The sequence below is a fragment of the Mytilus californianus genome, unplaced genomic scaffold (assembly GCF_021869535.1).
Source record: "Mytilus californianus isolate M0D057914Y unplaced genomic scaffold, xbMytCali1.0.p SCAF_11, whole genome shotgun sequence".
Classification (NCBI taxonomy): Eukaryota; Metazoa; Mollusca; class Bivalvia; order Mytilida; family Mytilidae; genus Mytilus; species Mytilus californianus.
Window position 1 is genome coordinate 25,757,653 of NW_026262593.1, and position 14,042 is coordinate 25,771,694.

Below are 14,042 nucleotides of genomic sequence, written 5' to 3' on the forward strand. Positions count from 1 at the left end.
TAATACTTTATCACAAGGAGAAAAATATATTAAAATTTCTTATCTGAGCTTTTAATTCAGAGGAAATGTATATTTCAACTTTTCTGACATGTGTTATCTGTGAAAGTTGCAGAAGTCCCATGAAAGTAGTATATTTTGGCGCAAATGAAAACTGCATTTTTTTATAAATTGGTGCAAATGTGCAAATGCAATGTGCTCCGCTTTTATTAGTTCAAGAACTTGTGATTTGTTTTGTCTTGATTAATTTTTATGTATATTCTACCATGTCAAGCTCATATTTCAAAATTATTGGGATTTTAGTGTACTCCAATAATTATCTTTTGCTAATAGTCTTGGGGATTCAATTTTTATCATTGAAATGTCTTTTATATATATATATATATTATATATATATCATGTATATCATTGCCAAATTAAGAATATTTATATTTCTACTTTTGCATCCAATATTAACTATCCTTAGATTTTAAATCACATAAAGGTTGGGTTCTTTTCTTACAAATATTCTATTAATAGTAAAAGAATTTATCAAGTTGATCTTGTTCTCATTATGAAATTTTGAACTAAAGAATTGACATAATTTGGTGTTATTCAATGTTAATGAAGCTTTAAGGGTTATTTAAGTATGTCTATTTAGTTTATTACATTTTCATGATTGTACAAAATGTATATTAGAATCTGTTCATGACAAATGCATGAGAATATTATGTGTATTTTTCCACTTTAATATGACATACTTATTACTGATGGGATTTATTTTTTAAAGCACTTTATAACTACAGAGATCTAGGTTTCCTTTTCAGAATAATATAATCACACAATTTAACACTAATTATAAAATTCCCTTCACAGTCTTGTCAGTTTTTAATACTGTTTTTTAAGCAATGCAAGAAAACTAAATATTCCAGAGATTATTGAAATAATACAAGAAAAGATGGCTTTAAATCATATATAAAATGGTTTTTGGAAAAAGACAAACATATTACAGATTCCTTTGAGGTTTGTCATGTTTGTGAATTGAGTTGCACATATTTTTTTTATATTTTTACATGTGTCCAATTTGGTCATTATTACATGTATTATCTAGTCTGAAAATAGTGTTGGTTATTCATTTGAACTGTCGTGACTGCTAGTCAGGTGTATAGTTTTTTGTGCATCATTTAATACATTTAACTTTGTAATATGTATCTTTTATTGCCATTTAATTTGGTATACTTTTTTTCTTTCCATTACAAAACATTTTACGTAATTTAATAATTTTGGTTTATAATATTGTGCAAAAAAACAGTAGAATAATTTCTTTGAAAATTTAATACTTTGAATACATTTAATAACTCCATAGTTTTTACACATTTATTCTATGGTCCTCTACTTTCCAGATCAACACAAATGGTTAAGATTTTTGATATTTGGGCCCCGTTATCAAATTGGTCCACATTGAGGTCATATTTTGGGACCATTAAAATGTGTCGGTTAAAGCAGGATGTTGGAATACTCAGGTGTCAGATTAGGCAAGTTACACTAATTATTTTTAAATGAATGCTTTTATTTACACATATTATATACTTATAGATGAAGAAAGACTCTGAAGTAAGAGGGATGGATTATTTATGTAACCGGTTAGAAAGCACAAGCTGTGATTCATTTAATTCTGCTACTAGTGCTGGTTCAGATTCAGGATCATCAAGGAGACCAAGGATCGAAGAATTTCTTAGTAGAAGAGTGCTTGGTCAGCATGCTGGAGAACTTTTACTTGACCTTCATACTTTTGTTAATCTGACAGAAATGACGACATTATCGTTTCCTGGAATGATTGTGAACAAAACAGAGGTAATTAGTTAAACTGTTTAAATTGTTTTCAGAAATAATGTAGGTATTGTAGTTTTGAAAATTTTGTCTGGCAGAGCACATTCTTCAGTAGGTCTTTTCACCTCCAAACACCATTACACCCAACAATGCGGAACACAACTGAATACTTTAATACAATCTCACACTTTTAAAAAAATATTGTTTTCATCTTTACATGTATTATATTTTACTTACCTTCTGAACGAAGATGAAATTAAAATGACACATGTACTGTACTAAGATTTTTGATTTTGGGCCCAGTTTTCAAGTTGGTCCAAAATTTTAACTTTGTTTGATTTCACCAAAAAATAAATTGATGATGTACTTTGATATGCTGAATCTAGCTGTGTGTTTAGATTTTGAATTGTTGTCCTGTTATCCAATTGGTCCACATTGGACTTTGTTGAAGTCTAAATGGTCCAAAATTGAACTTTGCTTGATTTCATCAAAAATTGTTATGCTGATAATAATCTTGTAATTATATTTTGGATATTGGACCATAAAAGGTATACAAAAATGTATGTCCAATTTCAATTTTTATTTTTTTAGACCATTCATTCTGTGTCAGAAACCTATGCTATGTCAAATATGTAATTATAATCCAAATTAAAGAGATAGACTGCACATTGATAGCAATAAATTCTTGGTGTACCTGGATATAATTGTCGATTGATAAATAATTGAATTAATTTTTTGATGTACTTGTATATATATATATGCAGAATCTAATTGTGAATTTAGATTTTGGATATTGAACAATGATAGGTAAAATCCAATTTCAAATTTTTTCAGTTCTTTGACCACATTTTTAGCTCACCTGGCCCGAAGGGCCAAGTGAGCTTTTCTCATCACTTGGCGTCCGTCGTCCGTCGTCGTCGTCGTCGTTGTCGTCGTCGTCCGTCGTCGTTAGCTTTTTACAAAAATCTTCTCCTCTGAAACCACTGGGCCAAATTTAACCAAACTTAGCCACAATCATCATTAGGGTATCTAGTTTACAAAATGTGTCCGATGACCCCGCCAACCAACCAAGATGGCTGCCATGGCTAAAAATGGAACATAGGGGTAAAATGTAGATTTTGGCTTATATCTCTGAAACCAAAGCATTTAGAGTAAATCTGACAAGGGTAAAACTGATTATCAGGTCAAGATCTATCTGCCCTGAAATTTTCAGACAAATCTGACAACCTGTTGTTGGGTTGCTGCCCCTGAATTGGTAATTTTAAGGAAATTTTGCAGTTTTTGGTTATTATCTTGAATATTATTATAGATAGAGATAAACTGTAAACAGCAATAATGTTCAGCAAAGTAAGATCTACAAATAAGTTGCATGACCAAAATTGTCAGTCGACCCCTTTAGGAGTTATTGCCCTTAATAGTCAATTTTTTAACAATTTTTTGTAAATTTTTGTAATCTTTTACAAAAATTTTATTCTCTGAAACTACTGAGACAAATTTAACCATACTTGGTCATAATCATTATTAGGGTATATAGTTTAAAAAATTTGTCCGATGACCCTGCCTTCCAACCATCATGGCCGACTTGGTTAAAAATAGAACATAGGGGTAAAATGCAGTTTTTGGTTTATATCTCTGAAACTAAAGCATTTAGAGCAAATCTGACAGGTGGCAAAACTGTTCATCAGATTTAGATTTATCTGCCCTGAAATTTTCAGACGAATCCGACAACCTGTTGTTGGGTTGCTGCCCCTGAGTTAGTAATTTTACAAAAATTTTGCAGTTTTTTGTTATTATCTTAGATATCATTATAATATCTAATATCTAATACTATTAATTATGATTTTAACCTTATTTTACATGATTTCCAAAGCATCAGTAAATACAGGTGAGCGACACAGGCTCTTGAGAGCCTCTAGTTTCCTGACCGAAACCTATGATGTGTCAAACATTTTATCACAATCCAAATTCAGAACTGTATAAGGCTTGAATGTAGTGTCCATATTTGCCCCCAACAGTCCAGCATTTGATCTCTGCTGTCATAATTAGCTTCTTAAAATTGATTGTTCACATGCCTTGGGTACAAGAATGGCCAACCTAAAGCAGGAACAATATAATTCAGCTTTTAAATATTCCTGTAAGCAGGCTTGATTGGTGAACAGAATATTGTTTTATTGGAAATAGAAAATATACATTTTTGTAATACTAATATTTTCATCACGACTTACTTTCTTATTTTTCATTACAGGTTATCCTCACATTGTTAGAAATATCATGTGATCATCTACAGAAGCTTGAGAGTGATACGGACATACTTCTAGATCAAAGGGGGACAATCTATTATTCTAAACCATTTGATATTATGGATTGTGAAGATAGATCTGTTTTGATTGATAGTCTTATTAGGCTAAATAACTTTGAGTATCAGATTAATATATAAAATACTATGAGTGTTTTTCTGCATTATTTGGAATTTTAGTAGGCGGTTGTCATATGACTGACACGTCATAACTTTAATATCTTTTAGTTACGGCATTAGGTTAAATAGCATTGAGTATGGGATTAATAAATAAAGTTGTATTAATGTTTTTCTGCCTTTTTATGTCACAGAACAGAGGAAAACGGACCAAATATACCGAAAAATGGGTCCATAAAATTAAGATAAGATAAAAGTCGCCCCACAAAATAAAGAATGGAGAATAATGGTGTATTAACTTGTAAAAAATAGAGAATATAGAGCAAATGATATAAAGTTTAGAGAATAATTAAACAATACAAAGAAAAGAGTTAAATGACTTGAAAAATAAAAGAATACAGAAATGAAGGACCCAAATCCAGACCTTTATCTATTGATTTTAAGATTTTTGTCAAGCCAGCAACTTCTGTCACAGAAAGCTTGACATAGGGATAGTGATCCAGCAGCTGTGGCAGCGTTGGCTGCATTAACTAATTATTCAAAAGCTTAATATTTCAGAAGTTAGAAGACCTAGATCCTTCATATAAATGCCCTTTGTCAAGAAGTTTCTGTCTGTCATATGTCCTTGACCTCATTCGAATTTCTCACTTATTATGATCCATAGAATAACTATATTTGGTACTAAGTCTGCATGTCTGTTCACCTGACCACGACACCATTTCATGGTACAATGACCAAGGTTAAGTTTTGGTGGTAAAGTTTGTATCGTGAATGCTGTAAGCAATATGTTAGCTATATCCAGTATATGAAATGATTGTAATTTAAGCATACATGTCGACTCGGTCTGCTAGGTTTTGTGTAACGTTTGTAAGGTGTACATATATGTCTGGCAGGTTTCATATGACCTTGTCCTCATATATGGTTTATTGTTCAATATTAAATTTTTGTTGTTTTGTCAGTTTGTATTCGGTATCTGGAATGATTTTAGGGTGACAACATGTGTGTCTGGCAGCGCTTATATTACTGGGCTCATTTTCACGGTTCATTGGTTAATGTTTCTCAGGTGCTATAATACGTAGGTCAACTATATAATTTAGTGTACATAGAAGAAGAATTATAAGGTCTGGTGTACTCGGACTTTCATTTTCGAACAAGCATTCTGAGAGTATTCCCCAACTTATTCAATATTCAAGAGCTTGCAGCTCCTACTCAGACTTTTTAAAACGTCACCAGTGTCTGAGCAGAAAGTTGATGAACTAGGGGTATATCAAAGAACGTCTCGTCCTTTTTCTAAAAAAAAGTTCATCGGAAGGTACCAAGACCTTGTTGATAAATATTCCGTATCAACTTCACAAATAATACATGATGGTCTTGGTGTATAAATTCTGCGTACTGATTTATAACGTGTTATATTGAATAATGTTATTGTTCTATTCGTGCTATTATTATGCGATTATGTTATTGTTCTATTATAATTTTGAAAATACTTTGAACGACAAAACTTATTTTATATCTCTACCTGTGTGACGTTTACATTCTGACGTCAAACACGCAATTCTACGTGTACCAGAGTTGATGTGAAACTAGCCATTCAGTCACAGGACTTCAAATAGATTCTAGTTCAATCCTTTATGGGTTGATATAAAATACAAAAATAAGTAAGCAATGAACGTGGTTGTTAAATTTGATATATGCTTTTTGTTTATATGTTAAATATTTGTTTGCTTTTGTTCTGATTGAGGTTGTGACACGGTGCTGTACCCCTATTTTGACAATTTTACCTATTGTATCCGTTTTGTTCACGCATCGTTGTAAATATAATGGAAGCATAGTTTTATTTTCATTTTGATTTTTTTTTGTAATCTTGAAATTGGGGATTCGAATGGAAATGGGGAGTCATGAATGTGTCAACATGGTCAAAGAGACAACAACCCGACCAAAGAGTAGAAAACAGCCGTAGGTCACCAGTGGATCTTCAACACAGTGAGAAAATCCCGCACCCAGAGATGGGCTTCACAAAATTGTGTACTAGTTCAGTGATAACGGACGTCATACTAAACTCCAAAACATAAAAAAATGAACTTAGATTGAAAAGCACCAAAGATTAACAAAGGCCAGGGTTAAACATGTTTTGTGAGAAGCCAATCCTCCCCCTATACCTCTAGCTAATGCAGAATCAAAGTGCTTGTAAGTACTGAAGGATTACTTTAATTTATTATTAGGAAGTAAAATTAAATATTTCATTTTATAAAGCATTGGTTTAAGTTGATTTAACAACAATTCTGGACAAAAGAAGATAACTCCAATTTTTAAAGATGACTTAATAATGACATCATTTTAATTTTTAGAACAGATATTAGATTCCTGCACCTGGCAAAGGTTATGCAATTGTCTTGGCAAGTGTAACATCATTGTTTGTCTTGAATATCATGGAATATCTGAGCATATATCATGTATATTACACTGATAAATTTCTGGAAATATTCATTAATAGGATGTATAGAATGTTATGATCGCTGCACTATATTTTGTGTGTCAAAAAGGTACTGGGAGGTAGGGATAAGCCTTGGAAGATTTAGATATCAAGTCAGTACCATAAGGTTTTGATTGCATTTCATGCAATCTTTACCCAAAAAACAACATACAGCAATAGTACAACTCAGTTTAATAAAATGCTCCGCTGGGCGCAGCTTGATACGACCGCAGAGGTCGAACCCTGAACAGTTGGGGCAAGTATGGACACAACATTCAAGCTCGATACAGCACTGAATTTGGATTGTGATTAAATATTTGACACAGCACAGGTTTCTGACACAGAATGAATGTGGTCTAAGAACTTAAAATTTTTTAATTTACCTATTCAAACCATGTCATTATTTGCTTTTATATATTAATCAGAAATAACCAAAAAAAAAACATATCATTATTTGCTTTTATATATAAATCAGAAATAACCCAAAAAAAAAAGGAAAAAAAAATCCCCCCCCCCCAAATTTTTTTACCCCCTTATGATTCTTCACCCCCAAACTTAATCCCAGCCTTCCCTTTGTGGTATGGTATCTGCAGTACAATTTCAGAGAGATCCATATTCTTGAACACAAGTTATTGTCTGGAAACTTAGAAAAATGCTTGTTTTTTTGGCCCCTTTTTGGTCCAAAATTCCTAAACATTTAGGGCAATTACCCCCAAACTCAAACTCAGCTTACCCTTTGTGATATGGAACCTTGTAGTACAATTTCATAAAGATACATACACTAACACACAAGTTATTGTCCTGAAACTAGAAAAATGCTTGTTTTTTGCCCCTTTTTTGGCCCCTAATTCCTACAATTTTGAAGCAATTGCCCCCAAAATCCATCCCAGCCTTCCCTTTGTGGTATGATAGCTTGCAGTACAATTTCAGAGAGATCCATACACTTGAACACAAGTTATTGTCTGGAAACTTAGAAAAATGCTTATTTTTGGCCCCTTTTTGGCCCCTTATTCCTAAATGTTTTGGGCAATTACCCCCAAACTAAATTCCAGCTTTCCCTTTGTGATATGGAACCTTGTAGTAGAATTTAAGAAAGATACATACACTTACACACAAGTTATTGTCATGAAACTAGAAAAATGCTTGTTTTTTTGGCCCCTAATTCCTAAAATTTTGAGGCAATTACCCCCAAAATCAATCCCAGCATTCCCTGTGTGATATGGAACCTTGTGGTACAATGTCAGAGATCCATACACTAACACACAAGTTATGTCTGGAAGTTACAAAAATGCTTATTTTTGGCCCCTTTTTGGCCCCTTATTCCTTAACTGTTGGTACCATAACCCCCAAAATCAATCCCAGCCTTCCTTTTGTGGTATTGAACCTTATGGTAAAATTTCAAAGAGATCAATTTACTTAAACTAAAGTTAGAGAGCGAAAAACAATGTGTCTTCGGACGACGACGACGACGCCAACGTCATACCAATATACTTTTGCGGTCGTATAAAAATAGCTCAAACGTTTATTAAGGTAAGTCCATACAAAAAGGTAAGTTGTGTAGAGGTTCCTCCTTTAAATATATATATACATGTAGGATGGAATGTCAGCTATCATGGCTATAGAAATTCCTTATCTGTTTTGAACTAAAGTAATTTGGCCTTCTCAGCATTATGTTTTGCCACGTGTGTAGCATAAGAAATTGACATGCTAAATGTTTGACCACATATCTCACACATATATGCTTTTTCACCCGTATGTGTTCTCATGTGTTCTTTTAAGTTTAGTTTCCGAACAAAATCTTTATCACAAATATCACATTTATAAGGTCCTCCATCATGTGCATCATGTTTAAAATGCCTTCGTTTGTCGTTTTCACAAGTAAAACCTCTACCACATATATCACATGCAAACGGTTTATCACCAGTGTGTATTCTCGTGTGTATTTGTAAGTGTTCCCTTCTACAGAAAGCTTTATCACATAACTCACATTGATAAGGTTTATCGCCAGTGTGTGTTCTCATGTGTCTCTTTAAGTGAGAACGCTGACTAAATTCCCTTTCACATACATCACATTTACATATTTTACTCGGTTTTTCACTTGAATGTGTTTTCATGTGTCTCTTTAAGTGAGAACGCTGACTAAACGCCTTATCGCATAGATCACATTTGAATGGTTTAGCGCCTGTAGGTTGCAATTCTGTAAATACAGACAATGCAATTTCCCATAGGAACTCCCTTTGCGGCTAAAACTGTGACACTTTTACTATGAAGTTTCGTGAAAAATAATATCCCAGAACGGAAAGTTTATATGCACTACTATTTTATTCAAAGGTCAAAATATAGGGCTGTGCGGCATATTTTCAACATTTATATGCCCTGAACTTCTAAGAGTTTAAACTTATACTAAAATTCTATACTACCCTTACCTCCATTTTTGTACCTCCTAAGAATTAAAATTTAGCCGCTACCATGTTTATCTATACTGGTTACATTCCCAAGTGATGTCTCTATGAGATGAAACACAGAGATCATCAATGGGAACCAGTACGTTAACAAATTAACATACCTATGAATATTAAATATCTCCCCAAAAGAGGCGTGGTTTGAGAAACAGCTGTATTTACAAAGTGCAACCTGTATGTGTTCTCATATGAATCCGTAAGTGATGACCTCGACTATATGCATTTTCACACATATCACATTTGTATGGTTTAGCACCTGTATGTGTTCTCATGTGCATTTCTAGGTGTTCCTTCCTACTGAAATCTACTTCACACACTCCACATTTAAAAGGTTTATTGCCTTTATGTTTTGAAATGCGAGACTTACAACATCCTTTATTACATAAGTTACAGTATGCCTTTCCTTGGCACAGTTTACCACCTGCACTAGTTTTGCACTCATTAGCGCAAACATTACCATGACATTCTTTATCGCAATCATTACCCTGGTACTCTTTACCACATTCATTACCAACATCAACCTTCTCCCTAGTCTGATATGCCGTGTCCATTAGTTGGTCTGTACTAGTCTGACATGCCATGTCCATCAGACGATCTGTACTGGTCTGATCAAGAGGGATGACGGTTAGTCTATCTTTCTTTTCAGTATCAGAAACCATATTTGTTTCTGCCTTGTCCTGTCCACCGTGGATCATCTCTAAATTGTCTGTTGGTTATTCAGGGGAGATGTCGATATCAGAAACCATATTTGTTACTGTCTTGTCCTGTCCGCCGTGGAACATCTCTAAATTGTCTGTTGGTTGTTCATGGCAGGTAACTGTTAAAATCTCTTTATTTTCCGTTTCTGAAAATGTATCCGTTCCTGTCCTCTCCTGTGAACCATGACCACTGCGAAACATCTCTTAACTATCATGTCAGGTTAGAATAAAAGAGAATGTAGTGGTGCCTGCTATATTTCCATAATCGTGATGATTTTACAATTACTAATGCTTTACTCCTTAAATTCTTGTTAACTCTTAAACCATGATTCGTCCGGATGAACTAAAAATGATGAAACTAAAGTATTACGAAGTGATTAAAATCCAACTACATATTAGTCAAAGAATGGACTATCAACAGTGTGAACTTTAATTATCTTGCTACATAGAATTGGACTAAATAAAAACCAAAAAAAGGTAAAAGTCTGCATGACTGGAGCGTTATTTACGGACAGTTACGAAGAAGTACACGTATATCGATCATTGCACCATCTAGTGAAAAAAATATTGTGTACAAGTAGGTGACAAAAATTATATTCGGAATCCAGACTTTCCCCACACATTCCATACCTGATGGTGTTAAATTTTGCCAAAAAAATAATATGATTGATAGCATTGTTTGAAAACTGGAAATCCCCCCCCCCCCCCCCCCCCCCCCCGGACAGACGGACAAAGGTATACCATAACACGTCCCGTTAACGGGCGTTTAAAAACCATACCCTCCTCTTTTGAAGTTAAATGGTTAAGAAATAATTCATGGCAGCCGTAGATTTGTTTTCATTTAACCATGGGTTGGGCATTTATATTCGATTATTTTACCATGAGCGTTATCTCGATTCTAATAGGACCAATTCGGTAATTTTGTGAACCGTGAAAGACCTATAAATACGATACTGTTGTTGCTGTTCCGTTTTACCCAATTTTGATAATATTAGTAATATTACATAATTCAATGATTATTTTTTTTTAATTGCATTTTTCACTTATATATTTTCTTCCAATGTAATTTTATTCGTTCTGAGGCGTACAAGAAGCTTTTAAACGCACAGTATTTACATTTGATTTTTTGTTTACGGAAAGATACTTGTGACGTCTCCTTGTTTCGTTGCCATGCAAAGACAATAACATCATTTCGCGGAATTTTCGTTTTATGAAATTTTACCATGAAAAAATAAATTGCAATGGACTGATTTGTTTATTTTGCTGTAGAAAAGACATAAATATATTGTAACTGAATCTTAGCCTACGTAAACTGGGGGTTTTGATGCCGAAAATTGAGAATATCTGGCAGTATAAATAAGTTGGTCGTAACGCAGAACAGCCGTTTTTGTGTATTACTGCGTTTACGCTAAAGGTAGATATATGGTGATTATACTGGTTAATGACAATAGGTCGTCATATTAGAATTATCTATTGGTCTTCGAAATGACAGGAAGTACATGTATATTAACTTGGCCACAGATACAATTGAAACATGCAAGAAAAACAATACATGCCGAACATCCACAGGCATTGAACAAATATACCTTTAACAATATACCTGTAGCCGGTTATTTTTTTCAGAGACCCCTTGAATGAAATGCTTGTGCGAACATCATAATCATTTTAGTTCTCATGCATTTGAAATGTTCATTGTACATTGAGTGTATGGTAAAAACTAGGGGAAATTCTTATCATTTATTAATGTTAAAAAGGCTTTCCATACATTTTCCAATCTAACAAAGAACTTTTGAAGATTTCAATTTTATAGTTTAAAATACACTATATAATTAATATTTGCGATTTAGCGAATAGAGAAATAATGCAACAAATATAAAAACTTACTTTCTGTTAAACCAGTAAAGGTAACCGAGCTTAATTTCACAGTTACGTGACGTGCATCTCAAAACAAAATTAAAAGGGAGATAATAAAGATATACATATGGAACGCACGATTGCAAAAATCGTAATATAGAAAATTCTATGGAACATTATAAGAAATTTCTTCACTCATATGTCTATGTACCTCAATTTAACCGGAAACAAAGAGAACCCTTCAAATACCAATTTTGAATATAAAAAAAAAACAAATAATCTGAACAGTTGGTGAGTATGTCTTTGATCTCTGAAGCCATATCATCTAGACAGAAAAAAAAATGAGTGACTGTGAAAAGGTCATTTCGATCGTCTTTTAGTAAAACGGAGGGATTAAATTTTTTCCAAAAATACTTTGGATAAATGTCGTTAATAGGAGTTGTGGATAGCATTTTAACTGATGGAGAAATAGTTTGTTATTGAACCGTATGTTATGTCTTTTAGAGCTTGCACAAGGATTTCTCTTTACAGTGTCAAATGTAGGTTTGTTTGTTTTGTGGTAAGTCCTTTGTTTGGAATTAAAAGCGACCGTTGAGATTTAAAAAAAAAAACTTACTGATCCCCGATACATATTCCCGTGTCATTATTCCAAATTATGAACCACGTCGGTGGATAGCTTTGTCATATATTATTCATATCTTAATGAGGATTTTTCTTTTCATAAAATTAATTTGGTATTCAAAGCAGATTTGTGATAATTTATGCTGTATTTGGTAATTATGTTAGATCTTTTATACTTTATGCTGAATGAATTCAATCACAAATTTATTAAACTCGGAAAAAGACAGAGCTTGGCGTATTGAATAGATATGTGTCTACTTGATACTCTCGGAACAATTAATAGTAGGGTGCCCAATGTCCAAAAAGTCCTTTAGATAACGAGTTTAAGTTAACGGATAACACACGGCTGATTTTTTTTTGCACATTATAGGAAAATCATTATATTTTACAATCATGATTGTCGTCGTAAGTTCCCGTGGTCACGATTTTCTAAATTTCGTGTTTTTACAGGGTACCACCAGATACCGTGTTGTACGGGGAATCTTTAACATGAAAAATAAAATCATTGCATTCTTTGTTGGTAGTTAAATCAGTACCTATAATATAGTTTATGTATTAAATACATCATATAACGAAATCGGAAAGTATTTAAGTGATTTTGATATAAGTGTTTCAGCATTTTAGTAAGAGTAAAATTTTACCCAAAATTTACCCTATTTTTATCGAAAGCAAAATTATTACGTGTATCATCACAATATTTTTTACTCTGATTTAAACAATAAGACACAGTGCATGTGTGTGCCAAATTGCATGCGTGAAAAAAATCGTTTTGAAGAAATTATATAGCAATTAAAAACACAAATTAAGTCAACATTTTGGTATTGGTTAAACACGGATTATCTCGTGCCATTAATCATTTTGTTGTTTACACTATTAGGTCATTAACAAGGACAGAGGTCACTCTAAACATTTGTCTTTTTTGATTTTTGTGTGGTTGATTTATTTGTCGTGAATAGCCAGCTAACTTTGTAGATTGTCACTTTGTTCGGAGAAATCTGTTTTGTGTCTGTTTTTCAAAACTTGAAACTTTTTACTGAATAAATATTTTGTTATAATTGTAGTAGACGAATCAAATCGGTCGGTTTTGTTTCACACCCGGAATATGGCACATCAAAAGTCTTGTATGATGTTTTCGACCTAAATCCCTCTCGGTGGGAACGACAACTAAAATATACCACCGTTCGTGCAACAAAAAAAAAAAACAAAAAAAAAACATATACAACAGACAGCAACCAACGACAACCACTTAATTGCAGGCTCCTGATTTTGGACGGACATATACAGAATTTGGAGGTGTTAAACATGTGTGTGATCCTTCAACCCTCCCCTGACCTGGACAATGGTATAACAACACAGCATAAAAAAATCTGCTGAAAAACAGTTTGAAATGGCTTGACTTATCAAATCGGCATATAGCACAAAAACAACTAACATGAAGACAAAAAACACAAAGTACCGGTATAATAGTACTCGCCGTTAGGGTAGAACATTTTATATTCTGAAGAAAGGGATGGGGCTGGCGGCGAAAAAAATTATTTTCACTTTTGTACACATCCTCGACATTCCTGCATTTCATGTTGAAGAGTGTTCATTCTCATCCTGTCTTGTGCGAAGTTAATTATTTCAGTTCATACCAGGCAATGTAATCATTTTCAAAATCCTCATTCCCTCTCTGATTTCGAAATCAAATGGGTGTTCCCTTACTGAAAACTAAT

The 14,042-nt window shown here is 33.3% G+C and overlaps 2 protein-coding genes across 2 annotated transcripts; one reads left to right on the forward strand and one right to left on the reverse strand.

Moving 5' to 3' along the window:
* The first annotated feature begins 1,573 nt into the window (after window positions 1-1,573).
* LOC127719792 (uncharacterized) lies at window positions 1,574-4,387 on the forward strand. The gene is made up of 2 exons (XM_052226065.1): window positions 1,574-1,830; window positions 4,052-4,387. The coding sequence occupies exons 1-2, from the start codon at window positions 1,600-1,602 to the stop codon at window positions 4,241-4,243; spliced, it is 423 nt and encodes a 140-aa protein (XP_052082025.1). The 5' UTR covers window positions 1,574-1,599; the 3' UTR covers window positions 4,244-4,387.
* Window positions 4,388-7,252: 2,865 nt separating this feature from the next.
* On the reverse strand, window positions 7,253-11,805 carry LOC127719786 (zinc finger protein 239-like). Its single transcript, XM_052226059.1, has 3 exons — window positions 11,737-11,805; window positions 9,327-10,195; window positions 7,253-8,874 (listed from the first exon to the last, which is right to left on the reverse strand). Exons 2-3 carry the CDS (start codon window positions 9,847-9,849, stop codon window positions 8,336-8,338), a joined length of 1,062 nt encoding a protein of 353 aa, XP_052082019.1. The 5' UTR covers window positions 9,850-10,195; window positions 11,737-11,805; the 3' UTR covers window positions 7,253-8,335.
* Between the last annotated feature and the right edge of the window lie 2,237 nt (window positions 11,806-14,042).

Bases quoted from the DNA above. Each gene is read 5' to 3' on its own strand.
- LOC127719792 (XM_052226065.1), top strand. From the start codon at position 1,600: ATGGATTATTTATGTAACCGGTTAGAAAGCACAAGCTGTGATTCATTT. The intron at 1,831-4,051 runs GTAATTAGTTAA...TTTTCATTACAG, and splicing joins TGATTGTGAACAAAACAGAG to GTTATCCTCACATTGTTAGA.
- LOC127719786 (XM_052226059.1), bottom strand. From the start codon at position 9,849: ATGATCCACGGTGGACAGGACAAGGCAGAAACAAATATGGTTTCTGAT. The intron at 8,875-9,326 runs GTTGCACTTTGT...TGCAACCTACAG, and splicing joins TCATATGAGAACACATACAG to GCGCTAAACCATTCAAATGT.